The sequence below is a fragment of the Anthonomus grandis genome, chromosome 4 (genome assembly GCF_022605725.1).
Source record: "Anthonomus grandis grandis chromosome 4, icAntGran1.3, whole genome shotgun sequence".
Taxonomy (NCBI): domain Eukaryota; kingdom Metazoa; phylum Arthropoda; class Insecta; order Coleoptera; family Curculionidae; genus Anthonomus; species Anthonomus grandis.
In genome coordinates, this window is record NC_065549.1 from 3,047,113 (window position 1) to 3,067,349 (window position 20,237).

Sequence of the window (20,237 nt, forward strand, 5' to 3'; positions counted from 1 at the left end):
GTAACTAATATAACCGCATTTTAAAATTGAGACCATGGGACGTCACCTTAAGTTCATCGTGGTTGTCATCTGTCAATGAAGAAACGTCATTTGCCATTACCAGCTGTTAGCTGTCATTGACTTTTTGTATTTATATTTATTTTTTATTTTTATTATTTATTTTATTATGATTAAATAAAAAAGAAACTAAAAGGCATTAAATTCGCCTGTCCCTTACTAACAAGTAGCCGGGTTGTCTTCTGATATAAATTGTAATTTCTAACCTTAAAAATGGACGATTTGGCGCCTCCTTTTAAAATAGAAGATGACCTGTTCCAATTCGAGACCGAACATTTGGCTCTTAGGGGCAACGAGGACTACTGTAATGTGTTAAAGACTTTAGTAATATTAGATGCACAAAGGGAGCAAGCCTTGCTGGTAAGTTTTTTCATAGATATTTTGTAATTAGTGGTCAAAAGTATTGATTATTCGGAATGTTTCATTTGCATCACCTTTTGATATATAATTGATCAAGTAACGTTTCGATATAATATTTGCTTCATTCCTTAAAAATTACAATAGAAACAAATTAAATGACGATGAACAGAGAAAGAAACTTAATAAGTTAACTATAAACACCTTATCTAAAGGGGGAGAGATGGGTTTTCAAGTTTTTCTCTAGTAAATATGGCTCTATGTTTTCATAAATGCAAAGGTTTTGTCATATTGATGATGAAAGTTATATAATGGAATATTTAAACCTGATGCTTGTGTATGATACTCATGAAGAGGTGATGAAAGGTTTTGAAAACAGGAGCCAAATGTCAATAAGTTTAAATTTCTAAACCTTTCTCCATATAAGTCTCTTGGTCTACTACCATACATAATGTGCAGTCTGCAGTCCTCTCTTTTGTCTCACAAATACTTTAGACCTACTTATAGCATAGGGTCGAGTACTGACGTGAGATTTTTGTTTTTCATTATCTTTGAGGCAGTAAATTATTCTTGGAGTTCCACTGTGAAGAAATTGAAGAAAAATACAACTTCCTGGAAGTAGATGAAGAAGAGTTCAACTGCCTGGAAGAGAGTCAAAAAGAATTAACTCTAGGAAACTTGAATTGCCTGGAAGAATGAAGAAACCTTTTTGGTTCTCTTCCAAGCTTTTAGCTTAATTTTTCCTCAAAGCTGAATTCTAAGAATAATTGAACTGCTTGGAAGAGATCCAAAATTAAATCAGCACATTTAAAGAAATCCAGTATGAATTAAAACTACTTGCAAGAAATCCAAGAAGGAAAAAGTCAACTTCATCGAAGAAATAAATGAACAATTCAACTGCCTGGAACAATAAAATTATTTAAAAAATACTTCTTGAATTGCGAGTACTTGAAGTTGAATTCTTCTAGAAAGTTGAAATTTTCTTCCAGGAAGTTTAAGCTGGACAGAAATTTTGAAAAAAAATATTTAATTTGTGTTTATCTAATCAGCAAATATAGGTATTGGGGACAAAACCAATTGGTGAAATAAAATTATCCCAGTCCTTCAGTACTCTTAACGAAAAACCAGGAGAATAAAGCTTTTTTCATCTGTGTTTTCCAATCTAAGAGAAAATATATTTATGAATTTAAGGAGCCAATGGCTTGTGGTACTGGTAATCAACATTAATTGATTCAGAAAATGTTTTGCATCTTCCTGGAGTATAAAAGTTCACAAATAAATCAATACAAATTAATTAAATACAGATTAAAATGTTTAAACCTATACACAAAAAAAAATATTTACAAGACACAGCAATAAAATATGTTATAGTGGATGAACCATTTTGAATCCTGGTATAATCCTGATTTATTTCAAAGAAGGATAAGTCTAGACTGTTAAAAGCTTTGGCTTAATATACATTCTACTAAGAGTGTCTGCGAGATAAAATGTTATTTAGTTCCATTTATAGGACATTTAGATATTAAAATACATGATTTTTGATTCTACCTGGCGCCAGTGTCACTAGTTAAGTGTATTGTTTCTTTACTTGAACAAAAGTTTTGTGCTACATTTTTTTTAATCCGCACAGTAAGTATCTCTGATGAAAAACATTCATCTAAAACCTCACTTTTCTCTTAATTTTAGGATTTTAAAACTGTTTCCGAGTTAAGAGTGGAGGCCTTAAGGAATCCCTTTGAAACTCTTGAGAAAATTAAAAGTGGTGAAGACCTCGGTGTCCCGCCACTCTTTGAACTACCCAAGGTAGAACATTTTTAATTTTGATTTTATTTAAATTACACTCGAGTGGGTTTTAGCTGCCTAAAATAGACTTTTCAAAATTCAAAGTGCCAGTGGACCAGTCGGATTTAGATGAAATTTATAGCGATGGACCTCCTGCCCCTTCAAATGCTAATCCCGAATTTAAAAACCCCAACAACGGAAACAACAATAGGTATAAATGGAATTGTGTTCAATTTCTGGTTGAGCTTCTAGTTCAATTGGTTTTTAGGGCCTGGACTCCTGAGGAGCAAAAACGTTTGGAGGAACTTTTGCAAATTTACCCTCCGGAGCCAGTGGAGGCCAGAAGGTTTCATAAAATCGCCCAGGCCCTTGGTATTTAGATTAAGCATTTAAAGTGATTAAATATTATTAGATGTTTTAATTAGGAAACAGAACTGTCCAACAAGTAGCAAGCAGGATACAAAAGTACTTTGTAAAGTTGTATAAGGCAGGGCTGCCAATACCAGGCAGGATTCCCAAATCGGCCGAAAAACATCGAGTTAGTTTTTTTAAGGAATATATTAGGAGGGTTTAAATGTTTCCTTTTTTATAGAAATCTTCTTTGCATAAGCACCAGAGGCACAACCATTACTTGTTCAAGCCGACCACTTTTTTTCCCGAATTAAGTGTGCCAGTGCAAATGGACACTTTGGATGATATTCCTGGACCTTTTGAAGGGCCCAGTACCAGTGCTGCACCAACAGAGGGTAAGAACATTAAATTATTAACAAGTATGGGGGGGGATAAATTTTATTTTTTAGCAAATTACCTTATGAAAAATGACTACCATCAGGACCAACCACCACTGGCACAAGAAACTGGTGAAATATCACCAGAAAGTCAATTAAAATTGCTGAAGCGGTTGAAGGATGTAAAAGTGCAAGAGTGTAGTGAGGGGTATATTCCTTTTAGTCATGAAGATTTTAGGGTGAGTAGAGTAAGTCTTATCATTTTTTTTAACCTGTCAGTTGCCAAAGGTAATGATTTAATCAGGTTTTCTGTTATGTTCGAAAGTATTCATTAGATTCATTTGGGTTTAGATTAACATTTGGATTCGAATTGATTAATTGATTTGAATTGATATTTATACAGGCTTTTTTTATTATTCTCCAAGATGCTTTGGCTACGTTGTCTGAATTGCGTATAAAATTGGAATTGGCTGTTTTTTTTTTGTACATTTACAGTACACATAAACATTTTGAAATTCACAAAAAATGTTATAATAAATCAGCTTATTTACAATAATGGTGACTTCGCGAACCTTTTTTTTTAAGTCAAAGGACTCGCTGAAATCCAGAACTTTTATTGCAAAGATCACTTTATTATCCAGAAAATCTTGACTCTTTTATCTTTATTTATCCCGGAGACTCTTTGCTTGATGCACAAGAAGTATTCTATAGTTATCCAATGGAAAAATAATACTCCTCATACAATATAAATTTATCAATCCCTGCATCTTCTTTAAACAAAAAAAACAATTTTTTACGAAAGTAAAAAAATATTTAACCATCTTCCACGGCCTCTTCGTAAGACAGTTTTTTAGGAGGTAAGAAAGATGTTAGTTGTAAAAGATTACTACACTATAAAACAATACTTCTTGGATCATTTTTAGGTTTATTTAACTTTGACTTACTGTGGGAGGTTCAGATTTCATAAAAAAAAAATACAGTAGACACTCGATAGTGTGAATATCGGATAGCGGAAACCCCGCATAACGGAAACAGCACTATTTTATGCATTGACCACCGTATACCGTGAACAAACGATCCCCCGTTAATGAAAACAAATGTAATTTACTTGCTTTTCCTTCTTTTAATGACAAGTTTTACTGAATCTTTATTTATATTAACGATAATTTTAATTGAACCAGCAAACTCAAAGCTCTCAGTTTATTATTTGGTAATTAATAAAAACCGCCACGCGGATATTGTCTTTTGTATACGAGTCAATAAGAGAACAAATTCGGAATCACTCAAAAAAAAAAATAACCTCAAACATGGTGTGTGTGTTTTTTTCAGTGTGACTACTGCGACGAATCTCCGATATTAGGCGCGAGATGGCACTGTACCGTTTGCGCGGAATCGGTAGATTTCTGCACCGATTGCGTGGTGTCTCAGATGTATTCGGAGGCGCCCCACCCTTTCCACCACTGGCTCAGCGTTTACATGGACGGCTCGGAAAAAAGCGACTATTTACTCAGAGGGTTCGCGGAGCCCTCGAGACCGTTCGAGAAACAAATCGAGCAGGAATTGAAGTCGAAAGAGTTCGGCGTCGACGGGTTCGAGAGCGGGGAGGACACCGATTCTGAGTGACCGTAATATAATATCTTTTTAATGTTTTGCTCTCTTTTTTTTTACTTATTGCACCTTACAAATAGTTACTCACAGTTAAATAACAAAAGGGAAAACAAGGAATTTAGTTACAAGAAGTTTTAACAAACACTTTTTGCGGCCTTAGCTTGAATTCAGTATTACTATATTGTTGGTCATAGGTTGAAATAAATGGCTTTTAAGTGATCAAACTTAACATTCAAAAATTTTTGTTGGTCGACTATAAAAGGTTAATCTCAGTGATTCTTACTGTAGCACATTAAAAATTATTAGAAAAAAAACTTGATGACCCGACAATGACAAGAAGTTGACTCTTGCTTTGAATTTCTGGGGCTGACTTTTGACTTTGATGTTAGTCATTCTTCATAAGGTAAGTTTAATGAAAGACATTATTTTATAGTGATCTCCCATGATTTCTGGATGTCAGAGTGACATTTGTATCGATTTCAGGGTCAAAAGTGCCTTGTTTCACTTTCTACCGCATCTCACGTTCCACTAACATTCTGGATGTCCTGGAAAAGTTATTTTTCAGATGTGACTAAAGACGGGAGACATCATTTCATAGCGATCGTCCATGATTTCTGGATGTCAGAGTGACATTTGTACCAATTTCAGGGTCAAAAGTGCATTTTTTCACTTTCTACCGCATCACACGTTCCAGGAACATTCTGGATATCCTGGAAAAGTTATTTTTCGGATGTGACAAAACGAACTAAAGACGGGAGACATCATCTCATAGCGATCGTCCATGATTTCTGGATGTCTGAGTGACATTTGTACCAATTACAGGGTCAAAAGTGCATTTTTTGACTTTCTACTGCATCTCTCGTTCCAGGAACATTCTGGATGTCCTGGAAAAGTTATTTTTCAGATGTGACTAAACGAACTAAAGATGGGAGACATCATTTCAGAGCGAACATCGATGATTTCTGGTTATTAGACTGACATTTATACCGATTTAAGGGTCAAAAGTGCATTTTTTCACTTTCTACCGCATCTCACGTTCCAGGAACATTCTGGATGTCCTGGAAAAGTTATTTTTCGTATGTGACTAAACGAACTAAAGACGTGAGACATCATTTCATAACGATCGTCCATGAAATCTGGATGTCAGAGTGACATTTATACCGATTTCAGGGTCAAAAGTGCATTTTTTACTTTCTACCGCATCTCACGTTCCAGGAACATTCTGGATATCCTGGAAAAGTTTTTTTTCGGATGTGACTAAACGAACTAAAGACGGGAGACATCATTTCATAGCGATCGTCCTTGATTTCTTGATGTCAGAGTGACATTTGTACCGATTTCAGGGTCAAAAGTGCCATTTTTCACTTTCTACCGCATCTCCCGTTCCAGGAACATTCTGGATGTCCTGGAAAAGTTATTTTTCGTATGTGACTAAACGAACTAAAGACGGGAGACATCATTTCATAACGATCATCCATGATTTCTGGATGTCAGAGTGACATTTGTACCAATTTCAGGGTCAAAAGTGCATTTTTTCACTTTCTACCGCATCTCACGTTCCAGGAACACTCTGGATGTCCTGGAAAAGTTATTTTTCGGATGTGACTAAACGAACTAAAGACATGAGACATCATTTCATAACGATCGTCCATGAAATCTGGATGTCAGAGTGACATTTATACCGATTTCAGGGTCAAAAGTGCATTTTTTACTTTCTACCGCATCTCACGTTCCAGGAACATTCTGGATGTCCTGGAAGAGTTATTTTTCGGATGTGACAAAATGAACTAAAGACGGGAGACTTCATTTCATAGCGATCGTCCATGATTTCTGGATGTCAGAGTGACATTTGTACCGATTTCAGGGTCAAAAGTGCCATTTTTCACTTTCTACCGCATCTCACGTTCCAGGAACATTCTGGATGTCCTGGAAAAGTTATTTTTCGGATGTAACAAAACGAACTAAAGACGGGAGTCTAGAGAGAACGGGTTGACTAGACTAATGATATTAAAAATACCTAATTTTCTTACAGTAATGTTGATGCTGATGCTATATTTCAGTCAAATAGTTTCTGTGATATAAACAGTGTTGAAAATTAACTTTGCTTTGAACTAATTGTAACGCCAAGGCTATTGAATTTACAACTGCTTACTGACGTTAATTGTCAAATGTCAATAATTTTGATATTTCACAGATGACCGCCATTTTGCTTTTTTTTACTAATACTACCACATTTTTGAATTCCATATAAAAAACCTAAAATGTTAAACTAGTTATCTAATATTCACGATTAATTACTCTAATAAAGTATCTGCTGTCATTAAATGCGCTTTAATAAGTTAAAAAAAAAAAACGAAATATTATCGCCGTTTATTTATATATTTATGTTATCGGGTGTAATTGAAAAACCCGATAAACACCATCGGTTTTTAACCTAATCTTATAATCAAATAAACCACAAATGTAAGCAGCATATGCGAATATTTTTTAAAACCTTGACGGCATACGAACGATTAAATTTTCTCGGTCAGAGTGATGACATTTATCGGTGCGGCCTGCTAAAGAAACCCGATCCGTGCGTCTGCTGATAATAGTTTATATAATGTATAGTTTTTGTTTAATACATATCGTTTTATAGTTTCAGATTTTATAATATAAAACTGAATCTACCTCAAAATAATGCCTTATGAATTAGAAGCGTTTATTCCCCATATAAACAATATCGAGAGGCTTTTCAATGGGGTGAAACAACGAACTCGCGATGGGGACTTTTACGATGAATTAATTCGATGTGAGAACTTGGAGGAGGTTCGGGAGCTTCTGGAGGGGGCCACCGAGAGTGACTTAGTGAAATCCAGGTTTAGTGAGACACTGCTACTTAATTTCAAGTAAGTTTTGGCTAAAGCAAAATGGATGTTTTGATGTTTTTAGTCTTACAATTTCCAGTTGATACACCTGTTTGAGACAGGCATTAGAATAGTCCGTGATATAGCGTAAACAAACTGTTATTGGCGGTTTTCATGTTATTTCAAATTCATTTATTGGTGCCAACATACAAAGTCTCATCTCCACAAGTCAACAAAATAAAAAATACATATATGATTATAAATACTGCATTAAAAATATCAAGTAACACAATAATAATTACAAAATGTAATTTTTAATAAAATTCAAACTTTAGCTAGAGATATATTATATAGGCCCATGTTTAAAAGAAATGAAAGTTTAAAAATGCATCTACTGAATAAAATGAGTTTTCGATTAGTGTATTTCTCAATTGGGATTTGAATTGCAAAAAGGGTAGTTCTATAAGTCTGCCAGGTAGCTTATTAACCCCTTACCGCATACTGTGCCAAATTTGGAACATGTTTTTTAAACCTAATTCTTAAACAGGCACTGTGGTTTTATGCCGCGACCACAATTTGTCCCATATTTGGCACCTTCGCTTCTTTATTTTCAATTAATATTGTCGCCGCCTAGCGCTTATTTTGTGAATTAGGTCAGATCTTGTTTAGCCGCCGGCATCCACGTATTACAACGTTTATTTATAAAGTTGAAGTGATCATAAAACACATAAAAATATTTTTTTTAATTTGTAAAATTATCTATGTTTTGGTAAGTATTTATTCATGAGATCTTGGTATAATTATGCCTTTCAATGCATATAGTTGCCATTTTTTTGTCATTTATTTACTTGTGCCATATTTGACGCAACTTGCAGTAAAGGAAAAAATCATCAATTTTTTCAGGTGGATCCAAAACGGTTTTACGGTACCAAAACTGTTGATATTCCAAATCAAAGTGGTAGTGAAGATGAAAATTTGTCAGACGACAACCTTTACCAAAACAGAACACTATTTTCTAAAGTTTTATTGGAAGAGTCCAGCGAAGATGAACAGATTGGGAGAGAAGTTGAGGATGTCATAATTTGTGAAACCGATTATTCTGATAGTGAAGATGATGTTCCCTTTTCAACCCTAGCTCCAGCGTACAAGAAAAAGAAAACAAACACGGTGGTTCTTGAATGAGAAAAAAACATAATATGAAGGTAGCTGAGGAAGACAAATTATTCAAAGGAACTGAATCTTTAGAAATCGATATTTTGAATTTTAATGCTATTTTTGATTTTTTCAAGTTTTTTTTACTCATGAAATACTTGTGTATATAGTGGCACAGACTAATTTATATGCTATCTAATGTAGACCAGCAAATATAAGCAAGGAAGAAATAAATATTTTTATTGGAGTTTGCATATACATGTCTGTAGCATACCTGCCATCTACTAGAACTTATTGGAGCAGTACCTTGGGTATCACTGCAATAACCGAAGCTATAATATGCAATAGATTTGAAGAAATAAAACGTTTTATTCACTTCAATGATAATACAAAGCAGCAACACAATCGTGATGAACCTGACTATGATAAGCTTTTCAAAATCCGTCCCTTTATAGAAAAAATGCGAGAAAGATACTTACTTGTTCCAAAAGAAGAACATCTTGCAGTTGACGAACAAATTATTCCTACAAAACTCGAATAACCCTAAAGCAATATAACCCGAAGAAACCTCATAAATGGGGTTACAAGGTATTTGTACTAAGTGGAGTATCAGGCTTCAGCAATGATTTTGATTTCTTTTCTGGACCAACTAAGTTGCTCATCAACCAGATCTTGGAGCAAGTAGTAATGTGGTAGTAAAACTGACAGAGTCAGTTCCAAGGAATCAAAATTACAAAGTTTTTTTTGATAATTGGTTTACGAGCCTTCCACTACCTGTTTATCTCAGCAAAGAGGGCATTTTGCCTCTTGGTACTATTCGCAAAAATCGAATTCCAGATTTTGATTTTCCTAAGGAATCTGCAATGAAAAAAAAAGGAAGGGGCACGGTTGTTGAAAAAGTGGCTCGAGTGGATGAAACAGATGTGTCTGTAGTTTCGTGGTTTGATAATAAAATAGTTACTGCAGTATCAACCTATGTATTTCACATTAAAAAGAAAGCATATGATCCCTCGTCCAAAGTGTATAGAAGTATACAATAATTATATGGGCGGTGTGGATCTTTTGGATTCCATGCTAGGCTATTATAGGATACTAATAAGATCAAAAAAATTTTACCTAAGAATTTTTTTTTATTTCCTTGACATGTTATGTTGTAACAGTTGGATATTATGGAGAAGATCGGTCATAAGTACGAATTCTGACGAATGTTATTTGCCACTGAATGAGTTGAAACTTGGAATGGCGGAAATTCTAACAAGATCTAATGTAATATCAAGAAAGCGAGGCAGACCTAGTTGCGCACTTCAGCCACAACTAGAATTTAAAAAAAAGGAAATATCCTTTTGCGTAAATACCAGCCCAAGAAATTCGTCGCGATAATGTGGGCCATCTTCCTGAGTGGTATAAAGATCGCCAGAGAAGCAAATTTCCTGAGTGTAAGGGTAAAATCCAAATTACATGTGAAAAGTTTAATGTCAGGTTGTGTTTAAATAAAGATCGAAATTGTTTTCGCCGTTTTCACGTGGAATAATTAAATATTCTTAAGGTTTATATTTAGTTTAAATATTTTTTATATGTTTATAATGTTTTTAAATAAATACGTTTTCTGGTAATTTTTTTATATTTTTTCCTATGGGAAAATTTATGCCAAATCTGGCTCATGTCAAAAATGTCATTTTTTTTAAAAAACAAAACATTTTTTTAAATATTTTTCTACTTAATCTTGCGACATAAACTATCACATATATTTTTTTCAATTTAAATTAAAAAATCATGCAGTAAGGGGTTAAAAAGCTTAACAGCCAAAAACCCCACACCACTCTGACACCTAGTCAAGCGTTGGTATATGGGGACTAGTCTGTTCACGTTCCGCGTTTCGTAGCCGTGGACTTCTTCATGCACTCGTATATTGTGATTTATTTCTGTGTACCCACAACAGATTTTCAAATATATAAACAGATGGTTAGATTGGAAAAACATATCTACAGTCATCCCTAAAAGTCAGTCCACCCAGGATTCTAACAGCCTTTCTCTATAGAGCAAATAATCTTTATGCGAGGAGCATGCCCCCATGCTAAAATGGCGTAAGTTGAAACAGGATGGAAGGTTCCAAAATAGGCTGTTCTTTGAACCGTGGGTAGACAGCGGAGAGCATATACAACAGTTCGAAGTTTTCCCGCGACATTGTCAATGTGCGCAAGCCATTGAAGGAGGACCCCCAAAAATTTAACTGTTCAACTGCTGGCCATCTCCGACTGTCTCATCGTGAAAATGACCTTATTTGTCTTGACCTTATCTGCGTTTGAGTGTAGACGGTTCCTGTTAAACCACTCCCGCACTTGACCCTGTATAGCATCCATCCCCAGCTCCGTACCATCCAGCGAGTCAGCTGCACATGCTACAGTTGTGTCATCAGCAAAAAGTGTGAACCTACCGGTCTGTTCTATTAAAGGCAAGTCATTTATATAGATTAAAAAAAGCATGGGGCCCAAAACTGAGCCTTGGGGAACCCTCATGGTAATATTACTTTGAGCTGATGATACCCCATTCACACTTACAACGGGCCCCCTATCTGTCAAATACGAAGCCAGAAACCTATTACTATCAGGACTAAAACTATACTTAGCAAGTTTTTGCCACAGAATAAAAGATTAAGTGATTAAAAAATCCATGACAAAAGCAACAATGTCCAGGATTGCCATAACTGTATTCCTGTTTTTTCGGAAACCAAACTGGCAGGTTGTAAATAGATCATTTTCCTCAAAAAACCTTACTGTCCGATAGATATCAGGTTTGTCACGGTCCTCCTTTTTAAAAATAGGTATTACCTTGGCTGACTTTAGTATTTCTGAAAAAGTGTTATTCTGGAGACATCAGTTTATTAGTTTGGTCAGGGGACCAATAACATTTAAGCCGAAGATATCGCGACTTTATTTTTTAAATTTGTTATTATATCCTCTATAAAAGATACAGGCGAGAAGGAGAATGAATTTCCCGAAGCATTCAGACATGGCTAAATCTCTACCGGATCGTTTTATGAAATAGGAATGCTTTGGGAGTGTTATGAGCAATATTTGAAAAAAAAAAGTTAAATTCATCGGGTTACAATTGACGTTTTCTTTTGATTTAAAAATGCCCATATTAGATTGAATTTATATTAGATAGAATTTATCAGATGCATTAATAAAGTGATCGTTAGCCTTGATCTTTGTTTGCTGTATGGCTGATCTGTAGATTATTCTGAAGTTTTTAAGTTCTCTGTTAGCAGCTGGAGAATTATATTGTCACTTGAGAGATGTAAATGTTCCCGCATTGATTTTAGGTCAGCATCAAACCAGGCCATACCGCAAGTTTGATCAGATCTAATTTTATATGTTTTTTTCTGGAGAGGACAGAATAAAGGCCTCCTCCAAATTTTCCATAAATTCCCTGAAACACTCACCATCCAACGTCCACATCCACATCAGACACAAAATTCCAGTCACACGAAGAGACTCTATCAAAGAATACCTCAAAGACATACCTCTTCGCGTTAATGGTCGACATACCCTGTTACAGACACTCACCCTACTATTGATATTGGCACTGATGGGTAGGTGGATTTCCTGAACAAGATGATCAGATATTCGAACATCAACAACGTTCGATACAAAATAATCCATCCCAAAGTTAATAAAGATATTGTCGAGACAAGTGCCAGACCTTGTATTGCTAATAATTGTTTTCTTAAACCCATAACTTTCTAGGGTGTCAGAGAGGCTTAGAGCTTCTGTCTAGATTGTGTTGAAGCGAACGTTAAAATCCCCTACCATAATATTTTTTTTATTATTATTAATCACATTTAATAGTGTTTCTAATAATTCCAAAAATGACTGAAAACTTCTTAATGGTGACCTATATAATGCTAAAACATACAAGTTAAAATCAGTAAGATGTACAGCACAACATTCAAGATATTTTTCTTTACAAAACACACTAAAATCATAAGCTAAAACATCGTTTTACATATATACATACACCTCCGCCCTTGAGTAAATAGAGGCTTGCTTGTATGAACCAATATGCTTAAGTGCTGTTGCCTTCTTCTTCTGGAGAAAGCCAATGCTCTGACATACGCACAATGCTATAATAAACGCGCTCCAGATTTGTTTACATTTTCAATAATAACTATTTTCAGAAATATCCTGAACGTAGCCTGTACCGACCTGAACCTACCTCCTGAAAAATTCCAACTCTTATACGAGCACATCCTGAATCGTTTTAGTCAATTGGACAGTTACGGTGAAGAGAACTGGTACTATTGGGAACCGATACATTTCGCTGTCTACTTAACTTACGAGGAACGGCTCGGTACCATTGTGAAAGTATACTCGGAAAACAAGGACAAACTGAACGTTTTAACCGTTTTCTCCGAGAACGCTTTGCACGTGCTGCTGGAGTACGGGCGCAGGACGGAATCGTTTCACGTGCAACTGTCCAACGGGTGGGAGAGCAGGCTGTGTCACGTAATTGCCGAGGAGAAAGCGGAAGTGGTCCGTTGCGCCAAGATACTTATCGATGCGGGTAAGTCAGTCAACGTTGTTCTGTGTTACCGTTTAAAAGGTGCAATTTACTGTTTTTTTTTTCAGGAATAATTTGAATTTTTATTATTTATTTACTTATAATGCATCAGCGAAAAGGTTAATTAGAGATACAATTTCTTAAAAAAAGGCAATTCACCTTGATGTTTCAATAAATTATCATCCAAAATATTAGTTCAAACACAGATATCTACTTCGATAAGTTTGAATATTTTGACAAATATGTACACTGAAGTGATTAAGTGGCTTTGGCATCCATGAAAATTAATCGTTTTTTTCTTAAAAGCGATGTTAAAGCCGGGTTATGAAAAGAAAAGCTATATTACAGGCACTTACAGTGTGTTAAATATCACTGTTTTAAACCACCCGAGTGCCTGGACTACAACTTCTATTAATCTTAAAAACGGCGATGAGCCGAGTAGTTTCATATAAAAATATCATAATTTATTTATTATTTTTGTATTTATTTATTTATTTAGAGTCCTGTGAACACAATAATACAAATGGACATACATATTTCTAATCATATAAAATGACATTAGTAAATAGGAAAGGTAGCATACACCCAGGAATATTAAATTCTCTATGTGTCACTATAATTTCGTGAGAATTACTATTAATTAATTAAAAAAAACAACAGATAGTTGTAGACCTTTATTCAAAAATTTAAAAATCATAACACTGCCTGGCCTATACATCCACCAATGTCTGATGTTGGCTGGAACACACTCTTTTAGATTTAGCACAGTAAATAGTAGGCACTTATATGACACCAGACATGGGGGAAATCTCTTACTTCCACAACACCGGCTTAGTCTGACCCATAAGTCGAAAAATTCATCCATTACCCCAAAGATGCTGGTCATACACTTTTATAAAAGGTAAAAAACACGAAATCTACAGCATCACAAATACATTTAATAAAATTACCAAGGTTACATGTTTCGCTCGACTAGAGCCTCATCAGACCAAAACAATAATTAAAATTATGTAACCCGAAAAAAGGAGAATTCAACAAAAACTTACCATAACATACACAAAACACCTGACATATAAGTAAACAAAGCTTACAATAAAGTTGCACTATCTATGTACAAAGAACTCAACTAAACAATCAAATCACTTTATACATTTTATAAATCTAACCATCATTTAAGAGTCTAGAACTACTTGAGATTATTAAAAACTAGGTGGCCATCAAAATCAAACCTTTCATTAACACAGGACAGATCTGGGCTTTTAAAAGCTTTACTAATCTCCATTATCTCCAACAAGTCTAGTTTTTTTACTTTTGTTGCATTGATGCAATATTTTTATTATTGAGTCGAGGAGGTGATTAGCAAAAGCTGATCTGGTCACTGTGATTTCGGTATTTTTAAATTTATTATATTGGGCCTTGTGTTCACTAATCCTTGTAGAAATGTTCCTACCAGACTGGCCGACGTACACTGCAGGGCACTCTTTACGCCTAAACTCATAAACTCCTTGAGAAGATAGCGGGGGTAGTTTATCTTTAGTTTTAATTAGATGTCTTTTTAATGTATTATTGGTTTTAAAAGCTGGGATTATGCCAAAGGGAGAAAAAAAGCGGGATAGTTGTGACGAAATTGGTCCAAAATAAGTAAACGACCTAAAAGTTTTGCCTTTAACCTAGTCTATCAACATTTATCGAATATTATACTTTCATACCTGTAAAACAAATGGTTCATGTATACTTAGTGAACATTTCTGATGCGAACCAAAATTGTATTCTGTTTTATATTGTGAATAAAAAGTAAGTTTTTTGTTTGCTATGTTATTTAGGTAAAACTCTGATACATTAATGTCTCCCTTTATGCAGTGTATTATTGGTGTTCGACAGTCTATACTTTTTGACGATGCTAAGCTGTTGGATGTATACGAGCAAATAAAGAAGTATTATTTTTATTATTACTGTATATATATCTATTTATACAAATATAACATATTCATGCATAGCTAGTAACTTATTAACAAAAATCACTGATATGATATAACAAAAAAACAGTAATCATATATAGAATGATTCATTAAGAATGGGGAATCTCTGAACTGGAGATACTACACACCAAAATATGGCGATTAAACATCTCACAGGGTATTTGTAAGTTGGAACTTTAATTTGAAATTTCTTAATCATTTTATGATTTTAAGCAGTATCGTCGTGAAAATTGGCGACATTAATGTGTTTTGACATGAAAATTACGAATTTTGGGGTGAATTTAGCATTATTTATACAGGGCGTTAGTTACACCCTATTACTTAGGTAAATTACAACTTACCTTTTTTTGCCTAATCAGTTATGGCTAAAACGAGTAAAATATCTAAAAGGCAGCTCAATTTTGAATTAAAAAAGGTACTTTAAAGGTTGGGATTTTTATAGTAAAACATGATAGTAGCATAAAAATAAAGTAGACGTACTTTTAAGCGTTCAGTAAAAAGAATCTATTCTTTCTAAATATGATCCGCAATATACATGATATATGTTTGTAGAATTTTGCATTACACGTCATGCGTAAAGAGCATTAACATGTAATGCATTCAGAATAAATATTATTGATTCAACCAATGTTTTGTAGATGTTTATTTAGACATTTTCTCAGCTCATAAAATTTATGAATAAAGCATCTAAGCCTTTTACACACTTGATCACAAATTATTGACAAGGGTCTTGTTAATAATTTTTACTCCTAAGTATGTTACTTTATCTACCTCCTTTAGATCAAATACGCTGCCACTACTATTTTTTATACTTATTCAAATTTGGCCTATTTCAGTTGTTTAGTGAAAAAGCAATAAAAGTGGTTTTCTCAATGTTTAGAGATAGTTTATTTTGATACGGCCAATTTGATTTTTGCAAGTTCTCTCTCTACTTTTTCTTTTGTAACTTTCCAAGTGTTTCCACTAAACAGACATACTGTGCGTCCTCTTGATATGAAATTATTTCTCCATCTGTTTTGGTAATTTTTAGTCGCCAGTTTATGTAGAGCATATATAAATATGGGCCCAAGATTGTGCTTTGTGGAATTTCCATTTCAATAGTAACTGTGTCCCTAAATATGTTCATCTTTAGTATCTGTTTTCTTTCCGTTAAGTACTTAGAATATTGAAAGACTAAAATTAGTAAACAACAACTTAGTTTAAGTTCAACACGTGCACAGGGGCAAAGGGGGTTTTGGGGTTGATTCTCTGTTGTCAAGTTTACACACATTTTCAAAAGACGAAACTTTCAGCTATATATCAACACATATAATAATGTTGATTTAACTTATTGATGGTATCTTTTGGATTAAAAATTAAAATTAGAAATAGATATATGTTAGTCTAAGCGCAAAAACATCTTTTCACAAGTAAATACCGATATTGTTATAATATCATATCAAGGGACAACCGCCGTCATAAACGCCTTTTTCTCTAATAAGTTATCTACCTTTATTTAACTTTGAATGTTGAATTTAAATATGAAGCATTTTTTTTCATAAAATAAAATGCTTCATATTTTATTAAAGAGGAATAGTATTATTTTCCGCATGTCAAAATAAGTGACAAATTTTTATGTTATTATAAAGTGTTTTTTTTGCCATTTCTACATCAGAGATGTTTCAAGCAAACAAACTGCCTATAGTTCCATGGCAATGCTAATTCTAGCCTTTCAATGTTCTAAGGTTAAGTACTCTTTAAATATTTCATAGGCAAGACCTTTGATACCATTCAGTTATCTTGCACCAGTTATAATACTTATCTCTTCCGATCTCCACCTCCTCACTTACAAGAAACTCTCTTATATTTATTAGTCGTAAAGTATTTAATCATGTTCTTTTTTCGATTAGACTGCCTTAAAAAGTTTAGGAGGGAACTAAAGAAATTAATCTTACCAAAAGCTTACTACAGCATTAAAAAATATTTTAACTACTCATTTATTAATTTTAATATTCAAAATTAATTATGTAACTCTGTTGATCAGATTTTTTAAATTCTTCTTGTATGTTAGTTCTTGCCTTTTGTTATCTTCTTTTTTTAGTTTTTTCTTTGATGATATGAAATATTCTCCTATGTAAAATCAACTGGATTCTGTATCCTGTTTTAAGTTTAACCAAATAACTACTAACTAGTATTGTAAATTCTAGGCTTAGGAAACTTTTAGCACAAGTAAACAAGTAAACTTGGCAAATAAAGTATATTTTGACTTGACTTTGACTTTTTCCGCATGAAATTTGCATGCCTCACAAAAATTATTTATTCTCCAGCTTCCTCATAACTTCAATATCTACTTCAGTTAAATCAGTGCATGTGAGCGGAAACAACAATTTACATTGTTTGCAATAATGCATCTAGTTATATTTTTCATTCATGAGCTAAACAAATGCTGCACATCAATGAACAATCGCAATGACTTTGCCGTAAATTTTCAAGAACATTTTATTAATAATAATGATGTTCTCTTTGCAGGCGTCGACATAAACCACAACAACATCTGGAACGAGACCCCCCTGTTGATCGCCATAAGGTACAGACTCCTAAACGTGATCGAGCTACTGCTGAGGACCGGAACGGCCGATCTGGACACGTGCAAGGATCCATACACGAAGAAATCCGCGAGAGACATGCTGAGAGAGCACGAAATCCACCTGGACCTCCTCCTCCCTAATACCGTAACGGTTTCCTCGGCAAACATGTTATTCACGTTCTTAAAAGGTCGCGAGGAAGAGGAGTTCCTGAGGTACAACAACGAACACGTGCAACCGTGGGTGAAAAACACCGAGGGGATTCCGGGCACGAGCACCATGCTCCAACTGTGCCTGATCAAGGGCTACATTGACTTTGAAAAGACCGCGAAACCTCCGGAAGAAACCCCGGACGAGGGGGACATTTTAAAAACGGCGATGTTGCAGTTCTTTTGTCGCATGGGATTCGGTAGGAGCGTCGAGCATTTATTGAACAACGGCGCGGACGTTAATTATAAATCGAACGTTCTCGGTAAGAGGGACGTGTTCCAAATGGCCGTGAAGTTGAGCTATTATCCTTTTTTAACCATTTTATTGGAGCATAGAAGCGGTCAGGTGAAAGAGAGACAGTTGCTGGATGTACTGGAGCGAACCGATGAGAATTTGTTTAGGGGGGCCAACAGGAACGTGAGGCACACTTTGTTTTTATTGACGAGTAAACTGGAGATGTTTTATCAGTCGTCGAGGCCAGTGGAAATCGATTTGAAGAGCAGAAAGGTGCTAAACCGGATTTTGGATTTGTATTTGGAGTATAATACGGATGACGAGTATAAAGAGAATATTTGTCAAGTATTGAGGCTGGGTGCCTCGTTATGCAACGAGAGGCTGGAAAAGGTCTCTTATGACACCCTGAAGGCCCATTTGGACGAGTGCGTGGGGCCCACCAATAAAGTTTGCTATGACAGTATTATAAGTGACGACAATGATGTTTACTCGGAAACGGCAGCGTTACACTATTTAGCGCACGATAGTAAGAAACGTGACTTACTGAACCATCCGGCCCTCATTTATTTGATTCACGCCAAATGGGAACGGACCTGCAAGTTTTTTTACATGGATTTCGTGCTTTATTTGTTGTTTTTCTTGGTGTTGTGCGTGTACATGGTGCAGTTGCAAGTGAACTGCGTGAACACTTCAGTGAAGGCCTTTTTAATTGTACTGCTATTGATGGTGAGCATCAAAGAGTTGGTGCAACTGTTGTTTTATTTTCCGCGTTACTGTTGCGAGGTTACTAATTGGCTGGAGATTGGCACAATAGTTTGTTGCCTTTTTAACTTGTTTACGCGAGTCGAAGAGCTTATGGTGGGCGCTATTTTGCTTTCCACTATGATGCTGCTGCTTCTATTGGGTCAATTTCCGAAGTTTACTAAATACATGATTATTTTTAGCTCTACCAAGTACTTTCTTGAGTACGTCTCGTTTTATTTCATACAGTTCGTCTCTTTTGCTTTATGTTTCTTTATTTTGTTGCCGCCTCCGGAAAGTGACGACACGCCGGGAGTTTGGAACACCTTCGGGCAAATTACCTTGAATCTGTTTAACACGCTGATATTTTTCATCGGACAGTATGACGGTGACATCACGGAGGTGCCTAAATTTCCGGTTTTTGGTAGAATTATCGTCGCCATGTTCATTTTTTGCATGACGATCATCTTGAATAACTTGCTGGTCGGTTTGATCGTGACCGATATGGATTTTATACAGAAAACTAGTAAGGAACAAAGACAAGTGTCCTCGATCAGGTACATAACTAGAATTGAAACTTTTCATCGACAGTCTGACAAAGTGTTCTTCGGAAAATGGTTGAGGAAATGTTTTGGGAACACCAAAGTGTTTTGTAGCGGAGAACGGAAAATCGTTGACGATATCATGACAGATGCCTCAGTTTTTGACGACATCGATAAGGCGTATTTAAAGGAAATTCACGATAATAGATTACAGAAGAAGAACGTTCTTGTAAACTTGTATGAGTATATCGTCGCTGAGGTATATAACGACCATAATAAGGGCTTAAGGGAGAATCGGGATATTTTAATAAAATTGTCCAGGTTAGAGGAGCAATTGAGAAAGAGACGCCCCAGGTAACAGATTTATTAACGTGCCAAACATATGGTTAAGTAATATGTTCCTAAGTTGCTCATATATAGAGTACAAAACTTTTATGACTTTATATAGGTACTTATTTTTATCAATGCTAGTGACCTTTTTACATTTATATTCGTAATATTTTATTTTGTATTAATTTTTTTATTAATATACCGGTATGTTAAAAATAAATTTTCGAGGTAAATTTATTCATGACCAGTATTCCAGGCACTTGATAGCGGCCTTGCTAAAAATGTTTATTATTAATGTAGAGCTCTACTCCGAGCATTTGAAGATTCAGTAATCTGAAGAGCGACGTTATTCACTCATAAGGAGCTCTATTCCATATACTCGTGGATTCATTAATCATAAATGCAATATTACAATCATTATATTGTCGATTAATTGTAAAGTTTTATTCCAAGCATTCGAAGATTTATTTTAAAAAGGGCGTTGCCAAAATTAATAAATGAAAAGAACTCTATTCTAGGCACTCGTTTTAATCAAATAGTCTTAAAA

General features: G+C 34.8%; 1 protein-coding gene across 4 annotated transcripts; it reads left to right on the top strand.

Annotated features, from left to right (window-relative positions):
- Positions 1-118: 118 nt before the first annotated feature.
- LOC126735028 (ZZ-type zinc finger-containing protein 3-like) lies at positions 119-19,910 on the top strand. 4 transcript variants are annotated; one of them, XM_050438902.1, is made up of 9 exons: positions 119-417; positions 2,101-2,217; positions 2,271-2,407; positions 2,465-2,568; positions 2,622-2,734; positions 2,789-2,942; positions 2,997-3,163; positions 4,254-4,549; positions 7,171-7,318. In XM_050438902.1, the coding sequence occupies exons 1-8, from the start codon at positions 271-273 to the stop codon at positions 4,545-4,547; spliced, it is 1,233 nt and encodes a 410-aa protein (XP_050294859.1). In that variant the 5' UTR covers positions 119-270; the 3' UTR covers positions 4,548-4,549; positions 7,171-7,318. The 4 variants fall into 4 exon arrangements, with proteins under 4 accessions (XP_050294859.1, XP_050294857.1, XP_050294855.1 ...); XM_050438900.1 differs by lacking the exons at positions 2,101-2,217; positions 2,271-2,407; positions 2,465-2,568; ... (2 more) ...; positions 2,997-3,163; positions 4,254-4,549 and adding exons at positions 12,708-13,093; positions 17,578-19,910 and having other exon boundaries at positions 274-417; positions 7,171-7,420; XM_050438898.1 differs by lacking the exons at positions 119-417; positions 2,101-2,217; positions 2,271-2,407; ... (2 more) ...; positions 2,789-2,942; positions 2,997-3,163 and adding exons at positions 12,708-13,093; positions 17,578-19,910 and having other exon boundaries at positions 4,401-4,549; positions 7,171-7,420.
- Positions 19,911-20,237: the final 327 nt, after the last annotated feature.

Excerpts from the sequence above, each read along its gene's own strand:
- LOC126735028 (XM_050438900.1), top strand. The coding sequence starts at position 7,212 with ATGCCTTATGAATTAGAAGCGTTTATTCCCCATATAAACAATATCGAG. Across the intron at positions 7,421-12,707 it reads ACACTGCTACTTAATTTCAA|AAATATCCTGAACGTAGCCT; the intron begins GTAAGTTTTGGC and ends AACTATTTTCAG. Across the intron at positions 13,094-17,577 it reads CAAGATACTTATCGATGCGG|GCGTCGACATAAACCACAAC; the intron begins GTAAGTCAGTCA and ends TTCTCTTTGCAG.